The sequence below is a fragment of the Pristiophorus japonicus genome, chromosome 6 (genome assembly GCF_044704955.1).
Source record: "Pristiophorus japonicus isolate sPriJap1 chromosome 6, sPriJap1.hap1, whole genome shotgun sequence".
In the NCBI taxonomy this organism is placed as follows: domain Eukaryota; kingdom Metazoa; phylum Chordata; class Chondrichthyes; family Pristiophoridae; genus Pristiophorus; species Pristiophorus japonicus.
Genome location: NC_091982.1, coordinates 40703404 through 40725004, shown reverse-complemented (window position 1 = coordinate 40725004; position 21601 = coordinate 40703404). Strand labels below are relative to the sequence as shown.

Below are 21601 nucleotides of genomic sequence, written 5' to 3'. Positions count from 1 at the left end.
CCCCACTTTTTAAAAAAGGAGGGAGAGAGAAAACAGGGAATTATAGACCGGTCAGCCTGACCTCAGTAGTGGGTAAAATGATGGAATCAATTATTAAGGATGTCATAACAGTGCATCTGGAAAATGGTGACATGATAGGTCCAAGTCAGCATGGATTTGTGAAAGGGAAATCATGCTTCACAAATCTTCTGGAATTTTTTGAGGATGTTTCCAGTAAAGTGGACAAAGGAGAACCAGTTGATGTGGTATATTTGGACTTTCAGAAGGCTTTCAACAAGGTCACACACAAGAGATTAATATGCAAAGTTAAAGCACATGGGATTGGGGGTAGTGTGCTGACGTGGATTGAGAACTGGTTGTCAGACAGGAAGCAAAGAGTAGGAGTAAACGGGTACTTTTCAGAATGGCAGGCAGGGACTAGTGGGGTGCCGCAAGGTTCTGTGCTGGGGCCCCAGCTGTTTACATTGTACATTAATGATTTAGACGAGGGGATTAAATGCAGTATCTCCAAATTTGCGGATGACACTAAGTTGGGTGGCAGTGCGAGCTGCGAGGAGGATGCTATGAGGCTACAGAGTGACTTGGATAGGTTAGGTGAGTGGGCAAATGCATGGCAGATGAAGTATAATGTGGATAAATGTGAGGTTATCCACTTTGGTGGTAAAAACAGAGAGACAGACTATTATCTGAATGGTGACAGATTAGGAAAAGGGAAGGTGCAACGAGACCTGGGTGTCATGGTACATCAGTCATTGAAGGTTAGCATGCAGGTACAGCAGGCGGTTAAGAAAGCAAATGGCATGTTGGCCTTCATAGCGAGGGGATTTGAATACAGGGGCAGGGAGGTGTTGCTACAGTTGTACAGGGCCTTGGTGAGGCCACATCTGGAGTATTGTGTACAGTTTTGGTCTCCTAACTTGAGGAAGGATATTCTTGCTATTGAGGGAGTGCAGCGAAGATTCACCAGACTGATTCCCGGGATGGCGGGACTGACCTATCAAGAAAGACTGGATCAACTGGGCTTGTATTCACTGGAGTTCAGAAGAATGAGAGGGGACCTCATAGAAACGTTTAAAATTCTGACGGGTTTAGACAGGTTAGATGCAGGAAGAATATTCCCAATGTTGGGGAAGTCCAGAACCAGGGGTCACAGTCTAAGGATAAGGGGTAAGCCATTTAGGACCGAGATGAGGAGAAACTTCTTCACCCAGAGAGTGGTGAACCTGTGGAATTCTCTACCACAGAAAGTAGTTGAGGCCAATTCACTAAATATATTCAAAAGGGAGTTAGATGAAGTCCTTACTACTCGGGGGATCAAGGGTTATGGCGAGAAAGCAGGAAAGGGGTACTGAAGTTTCATGTTCAGCCATGAACTCATTGAATGGCGGTGCAGGCTAGAAGGGCTGAATGGCCTGCTCCTGCACCTATTTTCTATGTTTCTATGTTTCTATGTTTCTATGTTTTCTGGGTCTGGGAGTCGTGAATAAGGCTGCTTTACTCAGCGATGCTGTTTAATACTGAGACTTCATTACTAAAACAGCATAGTTAAGAGTTCTGTACACCTCTGTACCATGAATTATTTTATGGCAGTGACAATAAGAAAGCAGTCTACTGCCAAGCTCCTGCTAATGTCGCGCATGGTCGAGCTACGGTGAGGTGCGCAAAAGCAGCCTACGGTGATTGAGCCAGAAGTTTCCTTCACAATGTGAAAGAGTCTGGCCTCTGCATGCACTGAAGATAAAGCTGAGAATAGAATTACAGAGAAACCCATGTCCCAACTGACTGTAGCAGATTGTTCGAGCACCAATGGATGGATGTTGCCAGAGGCTTTAGCTGCATGAACAACCTGCTGTTATGACCAGCCTGCGGCCAATCCCATCCAAGAAATGATGTCCACACTCAGTCCGACTTGGTTAAATGTATCGAGGAGGCTCAAGCGCATGGAATGACTCTGTCTGATCTCCAGCCCGTTCAAACAGAGCTGCTTACTGAAATGTCCTTTGGAATCATCCATCTCAAAACATGAGCTTTCTCTTGAAAATTCCCTTTGTGCCATTCCATGTCTGCACAGAGTGCTGTCGCACTCTCCACTCCCACGCCCTCTTCTTCCACCCAGGCACACCTTGGTGAAACATCCTGCCATTTAGCAGAGATGTCCCACCCCCAGTGGAGAGCCCTGTATTCGAGGGTCTTCCCTAGGCGTGGTGTCCTCAAATATCTATTTTGGCCACTTTACTGATACCCTGGCCGTGTGCCCATTTCGCAGCCAAGACCAAACAGTCTCCCACATTTTTGTACACAGCCAGAAGTTTTATTTGTGCCAAGGGGGCTGCTCCTCAACGTTTTAAAAGAAAAAAAGAAAAACTTGCATTTATATAGCGTCTTTCACGACCACTGGATGTCCCAAAGTGTTTTACACCCAATGAAATACTTTTCGAAGGGTAGTCACTGTTATAATGTAGGAAACATGGCAGCCAGTTTGTGCATAGCAAATCTCCCACAAACAGCAATGTTATAATGACAGGATAAATGTCTTGTTGGTGATTTCGATTGAGGGATAAATATTGGCCAGCACACCGGGGATAACTCCCCTGCTCTTTTTTGAAATAGTGCCATGGGATCTTTTACATCCACCTGAGAGGGCGAACGGGGCCTCGGTTTAACGTCTCATCCGAAAGACGGCACCTCCGACAGTGCAGCACGCCCTCAGTACTGCACTGGAGTATCAGCCTAGATTTTTGCGCTCGATTTTACTCCATTTTAGTCCCTCACTCTTTATTTTTGATCAGCTGGTGCGCAGAGGGGCATGCATATCAGTGGACCCCCTGGTGGGTCCACTCCTGGGCTTGGCATAAATCACCATCCTCAGATCCAGGTGCACAAGATTGATGGGGGTGGGGCAGGCATTGTTCTGACTGCTGCACCTGAGGCATTGTGGGCACCTGATGATCTGGGAAAAGGATCCTGGGGTGCTCATCAGTTAATTTGATGCGTTCTATGACTGGCGGGCAGCGCTAGACACGCTGTGTATTATTAACATCGAAAACTAGATGCTGATTTAAATATTTAAACACTTTGTGCAAACATGACTGTGTTAGTGACGCCTTTTTCATGATGGGGGGGACACTTGTTACTGGTTCCTGTCCTGGTGGCTTTGGGCTCATGCCTGGCTCCACTCTTTCAGACAAAATAGCCTGAACTTTTGTGAGCATGGTCACAGATCTGTTATTCTTGGTTAAGACAGCAAACAATGGATTGAGTAAAATCACTCACTAAAGCTACCGAGGGGTCAAGATGTGTGATTTTCATACGATGCGGTGTTCGCTGGCAGTGATAACTGTAATCATCCACACTCCCATCGTCCTCTGTGTCTACTGCAGCCTGTGTCGTATGTGGGTCCAAATAGATTAATTCATCTCCTGTGTAAAAAGCAGAAAACATCTCAACCATATACAGAGTATTCAGTGCAACAGCAGATGAATGGTGCGAATCAAATTTAGTAACTGCTCAATACAAAACCTCGAAGAGACATTTTAGTTTAAAATAACTACTATACCAACACTAACTGACTAACACATACATACATACACACACAGATCTATATTGCAGTATTGCACTGACACTACAACATTCTACATCATTGTACAATACTGCCATTATATAAACAGTGTCCATTGTATAATACAGTACGAATGCTACAACACTAGCACATTGCTAACTGTTCCCAGCACATTTGGTAACTCGATGCACTTTCTGGCACTGCTGCACCAGCAACTCCCAGAGAATAAGCTTGCAGTGGCAAATACTTATAACGTTTGCAAGACCTTCGTTAACCTCTTTTTAGTCACGTGTACTCGATCAGACATCTTCAGTCAGGGCATACCTCTGTAACTACAGTTCCACTGAATGATATCATTTAATGATCATATTGTGGTGCAGCACATGGACTGTACCAGTGGAAGCTTTTGTACTTCCTCAGCAATAAGAATATAGAGTACCAGGTCAGCATATGAAGGAGGGTCATTTGCTCTACGAAGAAATAGAAAGGGTACTTGGGAACAGAAAATGATTTTAATGGGAAACTTCAATCAACCTAATATAAACTGGAAAAATCCATGCAGCCAAGAGTCAGAATTGGTAAGTTTAATACACAACTGCTTCATGATCCAGATCAAAGAATCCATGAGAGAAAGCGCTCATTTTGATATATAATTTGTAAATGACTCATAAAATCTACACAAAATGAAAGTCATAGCACATTTGGAGGATAGCTGCCAAAGGCAAATCAAGTTTAACATAACGTGGGAGTTGGAAATACCCCAGACCAGGAACCAATTCAAGGAAATTAGGAAATAGATTGGGGAGGTTGTTCAACGTTACTTTAGTAGCAGACGTGGAACATCTTCAAAGGTACAATGCTCACACTAAACCATTGTGATGCTAAATGGATTAGGAAAAAATTAAAACCGATAATGACAAAACCTCTACAAATCCTGCAGGGATGATTACAACTAAAAGCATAAACATGTTAAAAGGAAGATCGGATTGAGTAGACTGGGTCTTTACTCGTTGGAGTTCAGAAGGATGAGGGGTGATCTTATAGAAACATTTAAAATCATGAAAGGGATAGACAAGATAGAGGCAGAGAGGTTGTTTCCACTGGTCGGGGAGACTAGAACTAGGGGGCACAGCCTCAAAATACGGGGGAGCCAATTTAAAACCGAGTTGAGAAGGAATTTCTTCTCCCAGAGGGTTGTGAATCTGTGGAATTCTCTGCCCATGGAAGCAGTTGAGGCTAGCTCATTGAATGTATTCAAGGCACAGATAGATAGATTTTTAACCAATAAGGGAATTAAGGGTTACGGGGAGAGGGTAGGTAAGTGGAGCTGAGTCCATGGCCAGATCAGCCATGATCTTATTGAATGGCGGAGCAGGCTCAGGGGCTAGATGGCCTACTCCTGTTCCTAATTCTTATGTTCTTATGTTCTTATGGATGAGCAGAGCTTTAAAACGAAGCACAGCAGCTGAGGCGAAATATCACAATAAAAAATGGGTTCTGTACAACAATAAGAGGAAGTCAGAAAAGAGGTGTATAGGTGTGGTGAACAGGAGAATTTAAATCACACTATGCAAGAATATAAGCAGCTGCCATTCAGCAAAGAAGACATGACACCATCAGTAAGGCTGCCCATAAATGGCCAGACCAAGTTAACGGTACATTTTGAATGAAGTGCTACACCCTGTTGTGCCAGTACTGTACAGTAATGTATACAAAATGCATAGTGCAGTACAATACTCAAACTAATACAGTACTCATTTACTTATTTATTTGGTATCACTCAGCACCAATATTTTAATTTTGCACCAGTACTGAAGCTGATAGCTCAAGTAATTACTTACCAAGAAATCCTATAAAATAATAAGCATTGTTTGGTTTTCCTCCTAAGACTCCTAAAGACTGAGGCATCTTAAAACATTCCTGGAACAGAAAAGGAGCCAAAGTATATCAGAATGTAAAATAAATGTCTCTATTTATCCGCACAAGGCAACAGTCCTCGGCTTTTAAAAGAAACCGACAACATTGGAATAAAAACGGATAAAACAAAACTGCAAATCTGAAATAAAAAGAAAAAATGCTGGAAATATACAACAGGGTCAGTCAACCTCTGAAGAGAAAAGACGGATTGATGTTTTGGATGTACACTCTTCCTTAGAACAATACCATGATTTGGGTTCGCCCCTGCATTGTTCCACAAGCAAAGTTTCCAGTCTCAGCCTGGCTAACTGTGAGAGCCACTATAGAGGCAATCAAATTCAGAAACCCAAATCTACTGAACCACAAAAGTGGCAGGTTAAAGAGCAGCTTAGATTGTGGCCTGAGAATGGCAGTAGACTGCAACCGACAAACATTCTAGGGCTACACCATTAAAAAACAGAGGGGGACAATTGGCCACCAGATGCCTCATGTCATTATCCTGATGTAGCTCCAGCTCAGGATCACCTTCCTCAGATACCTATACCAGTCACTCCGCATTTTAAAAACACGCCTTCGTTTATTTTAAAATCAGTAAGCGTAAATTTCAAGGGACCTCCGGACAAAGCCTGTTAGAATGAGAAATGGATTTAAACTTGCCTTTAGTGCGTTGATGTAAACCGGATTGATGTGGTTTATTCCCATACGTAGAGGTATGATCAGCAAAAGTGGTTTCCAGTCCCTACGATGCACAGACACAGTCTGGTTTTTGGACACATCACCTCTGTACAGTGAGGTATCAGTTTGTAACCTGCAATTCTCAGACCAATGTTTGCACAGTTTTTCTGAAACAATTTTAAAAAGAAAAAAAATTAAGAAATATACAAATTTAAAATAGTAATTAACTGAGAATACAAGGGAAAGGTGTTAAATATATTTCATCAGTGTCAGCACCAATGTGGCAAAGCCAGCTTGTATCATTGAATATTAATGAGATACTTTCATAACTTTCTGGCATACTGAACGAATCAAGTTGTTACAGTGAAAATGGTCTGATAAAACACAATAAAGGTAATTTCAAAGATAAACCTACTTCATTTAAATTTCTAAAGGTGATTGAGGAGAGAGGGAGGGGTTGGGAGAAAGGATTCAGAAAGAATGGCAATAAAGGTGGTTTTAAAACAGTTCACTTGAGGACTTAAGGAAAAAAATACAAGTAAACATTCGGTGGCAGCGTGCCAAGCATATTCTACTCTGAACAGTGCTCAGAATTGCAGCATGTAGAAATGCAATAAAATAATGATGGCCCTGCACTTTAACACTGTTTCTTCTCCCTTGGCACAAAGCTTTCTTTTATAGAAGTCTAACAAAAGTACTCAATTGGCATCCTTTTAAAAAAATACAAAGACAGTACTATTTCCATTTAAAAAAATGTAATTGTTTCATTGCTAAATGTGACATTTGGACTATCAGCACATTAGCGGAAACTCTGACCTAAAGACTAAGGGGGTGAAATTGCCCCATGCCCCGTTTGGAGGCAGTAATCTTCTAGGGCCGGGACATTTATAGCCCGGCCTGGAAGTTCCAGCCCCAGCACAGAATTCGGCCCCACTGTTCCTCAACAGAAGCAGAGCACTATCGGAGGCGTCCGTAGCCGGAGCAGTAGAGCGGCACTGGATTCCCAGCCCCTCGCCGGAAACCTCAATTAAAGGGGAGGGCCGCTACGCGCTCTGCAGTCTCTTTGCCGGCCTCAACTGGGCCACCAGGTATGCCCCCGACCGGGCCAACAGCACGGCCTCCATAATGGGGTGCGAAGCTGCAGGATGGCGCCTGGTCGAGGCGAGGGGCGCCATTGTTGGGCCGACAGAAGAGTCGGCCGACAGAAAAATATGACGGCACACGGTGCAAACGGCCTCCCTGCGAAGCTGGTAGTGATATCGGCCGGCGCCATCCTCGTTGCCCAAGGAGCAATTTTCCCAACAGGGCACAAAGTGGTCGGCGCGGGGCAGTGAGCGATTGGCGCGCGCGCCGATGACATCATCGTGCGTGCAACACCCCAGGGTGCAAATTGTGGGGCGCAGCACTAACGACACAGTGCCCCCCCTAAACCTCCGGGGCAATTTCTACAGAGGCGCTATCGATCCTTTCCCCCGGGCGATAACCTTGTTGCAGCCCCCGGAGACGCTAATGGGCAGTTTCGCCCCCGAAGAAACAAGTCCATTCTGAAGTTAATACTTTGGATACAAAGTTTACAGCTTTTTTATTATCTACATTTAAAGGTTGATAATTGTTTGCAAATGCTTCAGAAGAAACCGATACATACTGGCAGAGAGTGGAGTACAGATGCAGCATCAAAAATCCGGAGTTCCGGAATCCGGGACGATCTGTGGCAGGGTCATCCGGAATCCGTAAAATGTTCCAGAATCCGGACCCACCGCTGCTGCCCGACCTCGGGCCTTGCCTCACCGCCGCTGCCCTTACCTCGGGGCCTCCTCGCCAGCTGGCCCGAACACCTCCTCGCTGGCCGGCCCAAACACGTCCTTGGCGGGGCCCCACCTGAACATCTCCTCAGTGGGGCCCCAACCGAACATCTCCTTGCCAGCCCGCCCGAACATCATCTCAGCGAGGCCTTGCCCGAACATCTCCTCGATGAAACCCTCTCTCCTTGGTGGGGCCAAACACGTCCTCGGCGGGAATCCCTCCCTCCGCACCCCCCGCCCCCCACCCCCAATCTTTCTGACGTTCCGAAATCCAGAAATACCCGAACCTGGCTCGGGTGTTTCTGGATTCGTGACGTCAGAAACACATTCAAAAGTCTGGAAAAGCACAAAGTCTGGAACAGCCTCAGTGCCGAGGGTTCCGGATTTTAGGTGCTGCACCTGTACTGATATATATAGTGGAAGGAAATCTCTTTTAAATTAAAAAAAAAGGCGCAGAAAACTTGTGTTTCAGATATTCAAGATCCTCTCATCTCATCATAGGCAGTCCCTCGAAACGAGGATGACTAGCTTCCATGTGAAAAAGAGATGAATTCACAGGTGTTTCAATGAAGAACATAATGTTCCAGGTCCAAAACTACATGTTGAAGGGTGGAAGATGCCTGTGCGGGATTTTTTTAATGTGTGGTGGCCGTTGCACACCAGCCACCACACGGGCTTGACAGAGCTAGGTCTTGGTCCAGTGGCAAGAATTAACCAAGACGACTGAAGACCAGCTCTGCTGCATCTAACAACCTGCATCCAACAACTTGCCTCATCTAACAACCTGCAGAAGACAGGGTCAAAGGCATTAAAATTCCTCAGTGTGAATATGAACTCAATGAAATTCCTTTGTCCACTGTTTTAAGTGAGATGTTAGCCTGCTTATTTGCATTTCCTTAAATGGATACATTTTAAAAAAATTATTCATTCAGGGAATGTGGGCGTCGCTGGCAATTTCAGCATTTATTGCCCATCCTTAATTGTCCTTGAGAAGGTGGTGGTGAGCCACCTTCTTGAACCTCTGCAGTCCGTGTGGTGAAGGTACTCCCACAGTGCTGTTAGGGAAGGAGTTCCAGGATTTTGACCCAGTGACAAATGCACCCATAAAAGTAGCACACTAAGGAATTTCAGATTCTCTGCTTTTGAAGCCCAACAAGCTTTTGGCTACAACACCAGAGCTACCCAATCATGGTCTTCTTGTAACTTTTTAACCCAGTAGAATGTGCCAGTTGTGGGGGGGGGGGGGAGGGGGGGCGGGGTGTTGTGAACACAGTAGGAAGACTGGTTTAATAAGGGAACTTGAACCATTAGTACAACAAAATACAATTCTTCCACAGCAATAACTGGATGAGGGAAGGGAATCGAATGCTCCAGGGCTGTTTAGCATATGCTCAATAGAAACAGAAAGTTCTGGGAATCCCCAGAATAGACGCTTTCTCTGTCGTACCTAACGAACAAGGCAGATGCTGCCAATCAATACTAGGAGCAGTTTAGTTTTAAGGCAGTGTTCAATTAGTGGTTCCTCTTACACGAGAAAACGTGTAGTTGCAGGTAAATAAATTCTCACTCAAAGTAGCTTTCCAGTAACCCAGGTTAATTTTACAACAACCCCGCTGCATATGGCAGAAAGTGGAGCTGGTCTCCACATTCAGCAGCAGAATTTAAGTAATCTTGTGTCATCTCAAACTGATTCATCCAATCCCCCACACCCCGTGTTAAGTAATGGACACAGCATTGTTTACTAAGTAAGCAAAGTATTAAAACTCACTGATATCTTCAATAACTACAGTATTATCCATGGAAATGTAAACTGCCAGAGCATTCCAGTCATCAAACAAGGCAAGCTTCCTGTGAAAAAAGAAACATTCAGCTTGTAGATTTCCATTTGGAGGGAAGAACAGAAAGGGGAGAAATGGATACACAAAGCAGCATAAATATTGGATATAAGCTAGTAAATGAAAAATTGAGAAAAATACATTTTTAGATTCTTCATAATACACACCACTTCCATTAGCCGGCCTTGCAGTCACTCTGGGATATTATATTACACCATTAAGGATACTGTAAAGGGTCTGTGATGGATCTAATCCCCGTGAAGCGGCAGGCAGGGGTGTTTGTACTTCCATGACGGACATCCAAGGAAATTTAGCAACCTATTGTTTATTTAGAAACTGTGCTTCTCTAAAATGGAACGCTTTAAAATAAGTTGGTTGTGTGGTGGGCAATATGATGGTTTCGACAACTGGCCATTCGCCTCAGAGACCTGGGTTCTTATCTACCCCAGACTAATGTGACGATCGTCTCTGTCTGTTGGCTATAAGAGCACTCTGTGAAATAAATTTTTGGAGTATTTGTCCAATTCTTAGTGGAAATAGTCCAAAACTACCCTTATTTAGCAGATTCACTCAGAGAGGCTACAGGTTGGCTTGTACGCAGAATGGAAAAATGCCACACTAGTGCTGTAGGGAATGCTCTTCTATGTTGAGGTTGAGGTATATGTTGGGGCAGAGTAGCGGGAACCCTACTCTGTATCTAACCATGAAATACCTGACCTGGGATGCTTGATTTTGACACTATGGGGGTAATTTTAAACCCCACCCACGACGGGCAAGAGGAGGGGGTTAAAATTGGTAAATATGTGAAACTCAACCCCAACCCGCCACGAACATGCCTACTTCCAGTTTAACCACGGCGGGTTTGGAAGCGTCCGACTAACCCGCACTGGAGAGGCGGGTCCCTCATTATATTTAAATGAGGCTCAAATCTTCAGATTTTGGGAGCCATCTGAATTTTACAGCTGTGGGTCAGGCCTCCCAGGGCTTGGGAAACCCGGCAGCTAAAGGGAGGTGGGAACTACCGGCTACACTAGGTAAGTGCTTTTTAGCGCACTACTTGTGGGCCAGGAGGAGCAGGAGTGCCTGTTGCCACAATCTGCCTCCTTGCCTGCGATCTAAGAACAACCCTCCTGCGATCTTCAGACGTCTCCGCCCCCTCCCCTACTCCCATTATACCCCAATCTTTCTCTCCCTCCTTGATACCGCACACCGAGCCCTCACACCATGCCCCGATCGTTTCCAATTTCAAAGGAAAATCCCCTGCAGTCCCTGGGTGCGGCCTTCCACCACTGGCTCTCTCGCCCGGCAATCGGGCAGCCTCTTAATCTGGCCGGCTAACAGGTGGTAAATTAGTTTAAAAATTGCTAATGAGGTCCTGCCGTTGAATTCGACAGGACCGCCACCTTCCCAGGTTTCCCGGCTGTAAACATGAGCTCCCGCTCCTTCCCCAAAAATATGTCCAAAATACTCCATTTCCCAACATGAGCTGTGACAACACAACATTTACACAAAACAGGAGGATCAATAAAAGTAAATTCTAAACAGAAGTCTGTTAAAGATCAACTTGATGGTTTGCAAAAGTGTCGATGGGACATTCCCTCCTTAATTCTGAATTTTCACTTACTTTAATACTTGTGCCACCGTGTTGGGTCCGTACCATTCCCCTACAGATTTACCCTCTCCCACTCCCATCTGAGCTGTTGGAAAAAGAAGATAAGGAAAGTGCTAGAATTCAGTCAGGACAGCCATTAATATGCATCACAAATTCTGACACAAAACTATTCAATCCAGTAAGTGATGGTCGTGTCTATTTGCAACACCAGATTTCTGATTAGTCCCCTTAGAGGACAAGACACACCCAACAGTTTGTCAGGAATGTGTAATTTGATACTGTCTACTGGAGAGTAATCAAGATCTCTGCAGTGTGAAATTTGATCCAGTCATTGTCAGGCAGGCTACTGAGTTCACAGTGCTGACATTATCGCTTTCAGAGAACAAACAGGGCTCACCCTCCCAGGTTAGGAGCACTCGCACAGCTGAGTACAGATAGGAAGATGCGAGGCCATGGAGGGATTTTAACATGAAGATGAGAATGTTAAAACCAAGGTGATGGTGGACAATGTTCCTCCTAACTTTTGGGTTGCACGGTCCCTTTAATGGGCTGCATGGGCCATTCAAAATTTCGCGCATGCGCAAAATCTCCGGTTCAAAAGTCGATAAGCGGCCTGCGCGGAACCTCCAGACAGTTTAGCGGGAAAGTTGTTGGTAGACCATGAACAATGTAGGTCAACGAGTACAGGGGTGAGGGTTAATGGGGCTTACTGCGAATTAGATTACGTGCAGCAGAGTTTTGGATAAGCTCAAATTCATGGAGGGTGGAAAATAGGAAGCTGGCAGGAGAATATTGGAATAGTTGGATCCGGCAAATAACACACAAATGTAATGTTATACATGTTGGTAGGTGTAATGTACGCACCTGAGAGTATGCTCACGTTTGTGTAGTTGTAGAGCTGTTGCATGGTGAGTGACTTAGGCAGTCACGTGATCTTCACAAGACTCAATAAAACCCCAGTCAGTTGTGTCTAGGTCATCCACAATGAGATATTCAGTTGTGAGCCCAGTGGATGAACTGGTAATGTGTAGTGTGATTGTTAAACCTTTGTTAATAAGCCAACTAGTTCTTAATAGCAATGTGTTGCTATGAATGCTTAAGCAAAGAACCCATGAAGCAAATACATTAGAGTAGAATACGCTCTCATTTAAAAAAACGTATTAATTTATTGCACATCCCTAGTTGCCCTTGAGAGGGTGGTTATTAGCTGCCTTCTTGAACTGCTGCAGTCTGCTGGGGGAGGGGTGGAAGTGCGGAGGAGAGGGAGAACGTGATGCAGGTGTAAAGGGGATGGGGATGGAAGAACGTGATCCAGGCCTAACAGAGGGCAGGAAAACGTGATCGATCATCCCATCCAATGTTCCACATAACATTTTTGGGTGCGCGGGACCGCGGCCTTTTCCATCTGGATCATGTTCTTTCTCTCCTCCCCCTCTACACCTGGATCTCGTTCTTTCTCTCCTCCTCCTCTCCCCCTCTACACCTGGATCACATTCTTGCTCTCCTCCCCCTCTCCCCCTCTACACCTGGATCTCGTTCTTTCTCTCTTCCTCCTCTCCCCCTCTACACCTGGATCTCGTTCTTTCTCTCTTCCCCCTCTCCCCCTTTACACCTGGATCACGTTTCTTGCTCTCCTCCCCCTTTACATCTGGATCATGTTCTCCCCCCTCCCCCACTGTTTTCACTGTGCTCCCCCGCCACTCCCCACCCCCAACAAGTTCCTCTCCCAGAGTTCTTGGCCTTCATCCCCTCCCCGAGCTCCTGACCTTCTCCCCCTTTGGATTTCCTCTCTCTCTCTCTCTCTCTCTCTCCCTCCCCCTTCGATTCAATCCTCTCTCTCTCTCTCTCTCTCTCTCTCTCTCTTCGATCCCGTCTCTTTCTCCTGATTCCCTCTCCTCTCAATCGTCTCCTTGACTTTTGCTGGGGTCCAGTTTCACAAGCAGCAGCAGCCCTCCAGCTCCAGTGTTATGCTTGGTACATGAGCCCAGGTATTAAGTGTTGGCTTGCTATTCGAATGTAGGGAAGCTGCATCATAGTTGGGGACCAGAATTTAGCGTCCACAAACAAGCACTACTCAGCAGGGATTACTGCAGAACAATTGGTCGAGATAAGCAAGTTCAGTCCAATCTAACCTCGGGCCTACTAGTCTCTACGGCTTAATGCTATACCAGACATTGCTGTTACTCATTTACCGATTGAGGAAGCCCTAACTTTGGGATGAACCTTCGCAATGAAAAACATCTCAACAACTTAGAGCAGAGCAGGAAGTAAAACTTTGAAGAGCACAGTTAATCTCAGTTTCACAGGTTCTTACAGGAAATTAATCAAAACCAGCTTTGTGCACAAAATTAAAAGGTCCGTGGCATCCATCACACTGCTGTGCCAACATGCTTCCGATGGATTGCTCTCCGACAAGGTTAGCAGCGCCACCAGCTGGTAACCAGTATATTGCATTTATTAACAAAAAAAATCAAGCGGATTAAAAAAACCTCCTGGATGGAAATGGTTACATAAAATTATAGAACGTTAACAGTATAAAACAGACCATTCAGCCCATCAGCTCAACACTGGAGTTTTCCTCCATATATGTCACTTAATCTAATCCACTCTTCTGTTCACTTTTTCAAGCAACTATCTCATTTCATTTAAAAGAAATATGGATTCTGCATCAGCAACAATTTGTAGCTGAGATTCCACATTCTAACAGTCCTGAGTGTAAAGAAATGCCTGGTCAGGTAGCACGAGAAGCACACAGCACCCACGAATCAGTATCCCACGCCAGAATATATAAGAGTGCTCCTACCTCTAGCTGTGCAAGGAGCAGTGCTTACGAAGTTTGAAGCTCACACAGAAAACTGTTCTCAAGTTATGCCACGTGTTACAACCCCTACCTGCAACCCACCTCCACAACAGGTACCGCGGTATGAGAGAGTTCCACTTTCTCAATCTGCAGTTGCGTTGTGATCAGAATCACAGCATACTATGCCATAGGATTTCAATTTGGAAAAGGAAAGTATTAAGGACACCTCGATGTGAACAGTTAGTGTTTCTATATGCTATTTTTATATTTTTGGAGGGCGGAGCGAATGTGCAATGAATTCTTATTTATGGTTTTACAACAAAAATGCTTGTTGGGGGAGAAATTCGTGTTGTTTGCGAGCACTAATGAGGTACAAATGGGGCACAGGGCTGCTACCGACACCCGAGAAAGTCCACAGGAGTTAGCAGAGGCGCTAACTGATGGTGCCCCGCTCCTGTCGGTAGAGGCCCGGGCCGCTGCGCCACCGATGACGACATCATCACTGTGCGCAGTGACCCGTTTTTGTTCTGGAGCGAACATTCGCGAACGCCCGGTGAGGCTGCCGCGGCTGATGCCCGCGCCAGCCTTGTGTGTCACGATCCGGGATTCTTTTCGCTCGCGGGACAAAAATTAATGGGGAGGTGTGGCGCCGACATTTCTAAAAATGGCCAACTTACCAGTCGCAGCCTTGCCCTCTTGAAATGGTGGGGTCCGTGCCGTGATGTTGCAGCCCGGCACCCCGCTTCTGTGCCGGGCTGCTGCCACAGCACCCCGCTCCCCACTGGTGAAGTGATGGCCCCTTCTCCCGGATGCAGAGTCGGCAGCGTGCCCTCCCCTTTAATGGGAGGAAAGGACCCTGTTCGAGGACCCTGTGCTCGCACCAGTGCTATAGCTGCTCTCCACATAGTGCTGGAAAATCCCTGCGGTTAGCACCCCAGTCCCGCCCCTGAGAGAAAATGGGGCGTACAACATTGCACTCCACTTCCTCTCGGGGCCAGTAACTCCAGTTTTGTTGCCAGGGCGGGACTTCTGCTCTGAACACAGGAAGTCCTGCCTCGTGGTGGTTACCGCACCCGCCCCGGTACAAAATTTCGTCCCCGTTGTCCCTCTTACCCATTTGATGAATCGAGTAACAACTGTCCTTTCTGTCCAGAAAACACTGCAGAATGCGGTGATACTGCTCCGGCTGACACTTGCCTTTCTCCCATCGCCAATCTGTAACAACACCATTCAATTAACCAACCAACCAAACAGGTAAACACATGTAAAAATAGTTGAAAATAACTTTTTATAAAAGACTATTTGCCAAGTATTAACTGTAACACCTGCTAGTTTCAGTATTTTTGTTTAAAACAGGATAGTTGGTAAGGAAGGTCAGCCGAGGAATTAATTGGCCCTGACTGTTGGTGAAGCTTCATTAACACCAATGGAGGCACAGTCATTAACACCGTCTGACAGCTAAATTAATGCATTATAAACTAATGGCAGTTTAGTAAAAATAACTTTTCTTAATTTTACATAGAGGAAACAACCCCAATGGAAGGCTGTTGAATTCATATCAATAGAGACACAGTAATTAACACAAGATGCTGGCTGAGAGGGGTTAATGAGCCAGACAGTGTGAGGCAGCTGACTTAACATTAGTGGAGATACCATCAGTCATTTACCTGATTGGGTCACTTAATCTTTATCGTGCATCACAACATTTCAGAACTATTTCCCCAGATGTGTGATTATTACTTATGGTTTGAAACAAACCATTGATAATTTCTTGAAATGAGTTAGTGGAGGGGGGTGGGGGGAGCAAAGGAGATGATGCTGCCAAGGGGCTATGGTCTTCCTAATCTTTAACAGGAGGAAATTGCAGCTCATCCAGGACTAGATAATGAACAAGCAGTCTGACAACACAGAGGCAGTGGATGGATCAAGAGAGGTGGTGGAGGTAGAGCTGGGCGTCATCAGCATTATGTGGAACTTGACGCCATGGCTGTGGATGAAGCTGCCAAGATGCAGATAAGGAAGAAAAAGGGGACCATGATTAGATTGTCGAGAGAATGCAGAATTAACGGGGCAGGGGTGGGAAGAAATGCCATTGCTGGAAATGCTCTGGCTACAACTGGATAGATAGGAGTGGAGCCAAGTGAGGGCACTCGTATTGAAATAGTTAACAGAGGAAAGGCATGGAGGAGAATGGTGTGGTTGACTGTGTCAAAGGCTGCAGAGAGGTTGAGAAGGACAAAGAGGAATAGTACACCACAGTCACAGAGAATGATATTTGTGACTTTGATTAGGAATGTTTTAGTGCTGTGGCAGAGGTAGAAATCTGATTGAAGAGATTCAAATATGGAGTTGTAGGTAAGATGGGCACAGATTTGGGAGGCGACACATTCAGGGACTTTGGAGAGGAAAGGGTGGTTGGAGATCGGGCATAGTTTGCAAGGACAGAGAGTTCGAAGGTTTTTTTTTGAGGGGGATAATGATTATTGCTTTGAAAGGGCGGGTAATAGTATCTGAGGAGAGGGAAATATTGACAATATCAGCTAACATAAGGGCCAGGAAGGGAAGTTCGGTGGTCAGCAATTTAGTGGGAATAGGGTCGAAGGCAGGAGGTGGAGCTCATGGACAAGATGAACTTGGAATGGGCATGAGGGGAGATAGGAGAGGAAATAGAGAAAGGCACTGGTTCGGAGCTAGGGGAACAGGGATGTAGCATGGGTAGTTGAATGGATGGTTTCAATCTTAGTAACAAAGAAGTCCACGAACTCCTCACACTTGTTGGATATGAGGTTGGAAGGGGCAGGAAAGAGGGGTTAGGGCGACAGTTGATAGTGGAAAAAAGAAGCTGGAGTTATCTTTACTCTCCAGCATGATCCTGGGTTACTAAGCAATTATAGCAGAGAACAGCAAGGCCTGATAACGCTTGATGTTGTGCAGCCGGACCTGGTGATGAATAGCTAAACTAGTTGTGCACCAAAAAGCTTACATCTCCACCCCATGGACTTGTAAGAGCGAAGATGGGGCCATATCAGGGGAATGACCAGGATCATGGAATGGTTACAGCACAGAAGGAGGCCATTCGGCTCGTCGAGCCCGTGCCAGCTCTCTGCAAGAGCACTTCTGCCAGTTCCACTCCATCGCCCTTTCCCTGTAACCCTGCAATTTTTTTTCCTTCAGGTACTTATCCAATTCCCTTTTGCAAGCCACAATTGAATCTTCCTCCACCACCCTTTCAGGCAGTGCATTCCAGATCCTAACCACTCGCCGCATAAAAAAAGTTTTTCCTCATGTTGCCTTTGGTTCTTCTGCCAATCACCTTAAATCTGTGTCCTCTGGTTCCTGACCCTTCTGCCAATGGGAACATTTTCTCTCTATCTACTCTGTCTAAACCCCTCGTGATTTTGAACACCTCTATTAAACAACCCCAGCTTCTCCAGTCTACCCATGTAACTGAAGTCCCTCATCCCTGGAATCATTCTGGTAAATCTTTTCTGCACACTCTCTAAGGCCTTCACATCCTTCCTAAAGTTCCTAAAGGATGGGAGAGAATAAAGGTTTTACTGGGAACAAAGACATCAAAGATGGAAGTGAGGGGGTAGCTGAACAGATCAACAGATGCAGAAGTACCATGGTGAATGGAGGCCCAAAGGCTAGACAACGGAAAGTTTGAAAGTGCAGTTGTAAGTGACTCTTTTGGAGGTGAAGGGGAGGTTGAAGTTCTTTCCAGGGGCGGCACAGAAGGAAGAGGAGTTGGAAGGGGTAGGGAATATGGGTGAATAGGGACACAAGGTGAAATTGCCTGCAATTGAGACGATGGGAGTAGGGACGACATGTGAGATGGCAAGGTCGAGCGGGTGGCCATGAATATTGGTAGATTATGTGGAGCGGGAGGTTAAGGGAATACAGGAGGAAAGTGAAATCAGAAGAGAACGTGAAAGGTGAGTTGAGATGGAGATTAAAATCACTGAAGATAAGGAGTCACACAATACAAAGACTGGGGAAGGAAATAGGGAGCATATTTTGAGAAGAAACTTGGGGTAAGTTTGGAAGGGGCATGGTAGAGAACAACGATTTTAAGAGAGAGACAAGAGGGCTGGAACTAGGTCAGGTACTCAACAGTGTCGAAGGTGCCAGGGGCGTGGGGGAGACCAGGGTGTGATTCAGTGATAAGAGCCACAGCACCATTGTCATGGTTTGTGCAGGCAGCTGATGGAAAGTACAGCCAAGCAGGTAGGCTCAGTAGGGGGCAAGGTGTTATCACCCCTGAGCCATGTTACTGTCAAAGCTATGAAGTCAATGAATTATTCACAATAGGTCATGGATGGCTATGGCCCTGTTCGCAAGGGAATTGTTAATTTGTCCTTTTTTTCATTGATCAGGTCCCTCTATGAGGCAGGGAAACCTGCTCCATGGCCTCACCTATTGACCTCCAGGTTGTTTACAAGATCTGCCTGGGCATGATTCTCTCCCTCGGCATGGTGGTGAAAAGGAGCGAGTCCTTGGACTTCATTTCGCATTTCCTTACAGTATCAAGACTATTACCTCACTAAGCAAAGGATTCCAAGAGTGAATCCGAGCCCAAAGCTGGTGCTCCAGCACAGTGTGACACTCATCTGACCCAGTCTTTATACAGTTCAGGTTTTTGTAATGAGAGGTTACCGTAAAGACTCACCTATCCCCAGGTGTTTGCATATTAATGCTTGTGCCAGGATCATCTGTCCGCAGCGCAGCATACATCCCCAGCCTGCATCGGACGAGGGACCGGTCCCCCCTGTGTGAACAAGAACAGAGCATTTACTACACGTTTAGCACCCCCACACAAAGGCCCCAAGTTTCGTCCCGCGGCGAAAACGGCGCACCTCAGAGCTGGGCGCCTGTTTTTCACGCCGAAAACTGCGCCTAAAAAAAAGTCCGATATTCTCGAGCTCCTTGGAGCTCGATGTCTGCTTGGCGCGGCGCGCTCTTCGCAGCAGGGGGCGGAGCCTAACACTCGCGGCGATTTTCTAAGTAGCAGGGGGCGGGTACAATTTAAATTAGCCTTCGTGGTGCCGGCAACCCTGCGCGTGCGCGTTGGAGCGTGCGCGCATGCGCAGTCTCACACAAACATTGGCACTCGGCCATTTTTAAAAGGACTGCAGAAAAAGTGAAGATTTGTTTCTTAGACCCCTGCAAAGGCTTGTAATTTAATTTTTTTTGGATATTTCTGTGTGTGAGGGAGTGCTTTTAGCAGCACTGCTGAATAAATCACCTGCTGAAATCAGTGAGTTCAGCTTTTCACTGCTAAACTTGCAGAACCGGTGCTGCATTGGTGCATGCAAATTAAGGACTGTGTGTTTGGAGAAATAAGAGTGCCAATTCAACTTTGCAATGGATCAACGTCCACCAAGAACAAAGAATTTCTTGCATGAGGAAGTGGAGATATTAGTCAACGTAATTGAGCAGAGATGGCAGGAGCTAGATACCAGCAACAGAGGTCGTATAAAAGTGCCACCAAAAGAAATGAAGAAACGCTGCCCATCAACCTACGGGCTACGACGTTCCTAGTGCGGTGAGCTCTAATCAATTCTCTCCTATGCAGTGAATTGATGGCAAACCATTGCATAATACGTGGTGTTGACAATGCAGCACCCATTCTGCAAATTTAAATATAAAACTGTCGATGTGGCTGCCTCTCCCTGTCCAAATGGCCTCAGTCCCCCTCACAGCTCGAAGGCTGCTGCTGTATCTTCGGCTGCCATCGAGCCACTGACGCCGCCCCCTAAAGCGTGGCCGAATGGCCTCAAGCACCATAATGAGCTGCGTGTGTCAGGTGTTGATTCTTCGACTGCTGGCCAGCCACTGACGCCGCTAATATCTCATGGCCGAATGGCCTCGGGTCCGTCCGGTGTTGCTTCTTCGCGGCCAGCCACGAAGAGAATGAAGGCCTGCCTCAAGCACTGCAGCTCAGCTCGAAGCTTGCTGCCGCTGCCGTCGAGACACTGACGCCACACCGCTGCCTGTCTCCAACATGAAAGGCCTGCCTGAAGCACAGCAGCTCGAAGGCTGATGCTATTTCACACAGGTAGGAACATGGTTTATTTAATCTTTTCTTTGCTTATAAATTTTTATTCAGGTTGGATTTATTTGTATAATATTTGTATAAGTATAACGAAGGATTGATTGTAGAATTTAATGACTTCCCTTCCCCCCCCACCTCGTTCCCTACGCCTAATTTTTAACCTACGCCTGATTTTCTAAAGTGTAGACAAGGTTTTTTCGAGCGTACAAAAATCTTCACTTACTCCATTCTAAGTTAGTTTGGAGTAAGTTTTCACTGCCTAACTTTGAAAACAGGCGTAAGTGGCCTGACACGCCCCCTTTTGAAAAAAAAATTCTGTTCCAAAGTGAAACTGTTCTAACTGACCAGAACTGGAGCAAACTAAATGTCGAGAATTCCGATTTCTAAGATACTCCGTTCTACACCAGTTGCTCCTAAAAATCAGCAGCAAATCATGTGGAAACTTGGGGCCTATAGTGTGAGCAAGCTGCTGCCGACCTGATGATTCACTTTTGGATGTGAATATTTTAGCTTTCCAGACAATTAAAAATTTAATATATAAAATATATACACATACATAAAATAGTGTCTTTTTCCTTAAATATGGTTTGAATTTCTAATGTTTTTATATTTTTCGCTGTCCCTTTAGTATGTGTTGGCCCATCGAAAAACATACAAAATTGCACAAAACAACAAAAACATAGCCATCTAGACACATATGCTGAATGCTATGGTAGAATGCACTTTTATATATACAGACTTGCATTGATATAACACGTCATCATATCTCCCTGAACCCTCTCAAATGGTTTCACACACCATGGATTACTTTAAAGTGTAATAACTATTGTTATGTAGGCAAATAGAGCAATTTTGCACACAGCAAGATCTCACAAACAGCAATCGGATGAATAAGAGTTAGTGTTGGTTGAAAGACAAATGTTGGCCAGGACACTAGGAAAACCCCTTGCTCTTTGAATAGTGCCATGGGATCTTTAAACTCCACCTGAATCAATGCAGGCAGGTGGGCCTCAGACTAATGTCTCTTTCAAAGAATTGGTTCTCCGACAATGCAGCACTCCCTCAGTACTGCAATTGAGTGCCAGTCTAGATTATCTTCTCTGGTCCTGGGGTGGGGCTTAAACAACAACCTTCTGACTCAGACCTGATAGTGCTCCCAAATGAGTGAATCTTGCTTTATTCAATGTTCCAGTCCACTGTCTCTACTTTTCGATGCGGTTTTGTGATGGGATTGGAGTTTTTGTGGTCATATTTAGCCCTTTGTTTTACTCTGGTAATGACAAAGAATCTAACATACAACTGGTCACATCGATATTGAACCAACACTAAAGCTGGTAATAATATAG

The 21601-nt window shown here is 45.5% G+C and overlaps 1 protein-coding gene across 2 annotated transcripts in view; it reads right to left on the bottom strand.

Annotated features, from left to right (window-relative positions):
• Positions 1-21601, bottom strand: part of atg4a (autophagy related 4A, cysteine peptidase) — a 60938-nt gene that overhangs the window by 19030 nt on the left and 20307 nt on the right. For both annotated transcript variants that reach the window (XM_070882789.1, XM_070882790.1), the window contains exons 4-10: positions 18870-18968; positions 15314-15415; positions 11413-11485; positions 9722-9801; positions 6134-6318; positions 5401-5479; positions 3274-3419 (exon numbers count right to left, since the gene is read on the bottom strand). In XM_070882789.1, the coding sequence (XP_070738890.1) occupies positions 3274-3419; positions 5401-5479; positions 6134-6318; positions 9722-9801; positions 11413-11485; positions 15314-15415; positions 18870-18968 (764 nt within the window). The remainder of the gene's footprint in view (positions 1-3273; positions 3420-5400; positions 5480-6133; positions 6319-9721; positions 9802-11412; positions 11486-15313; positions 15416-18869; positions 18969-21601) is intronic.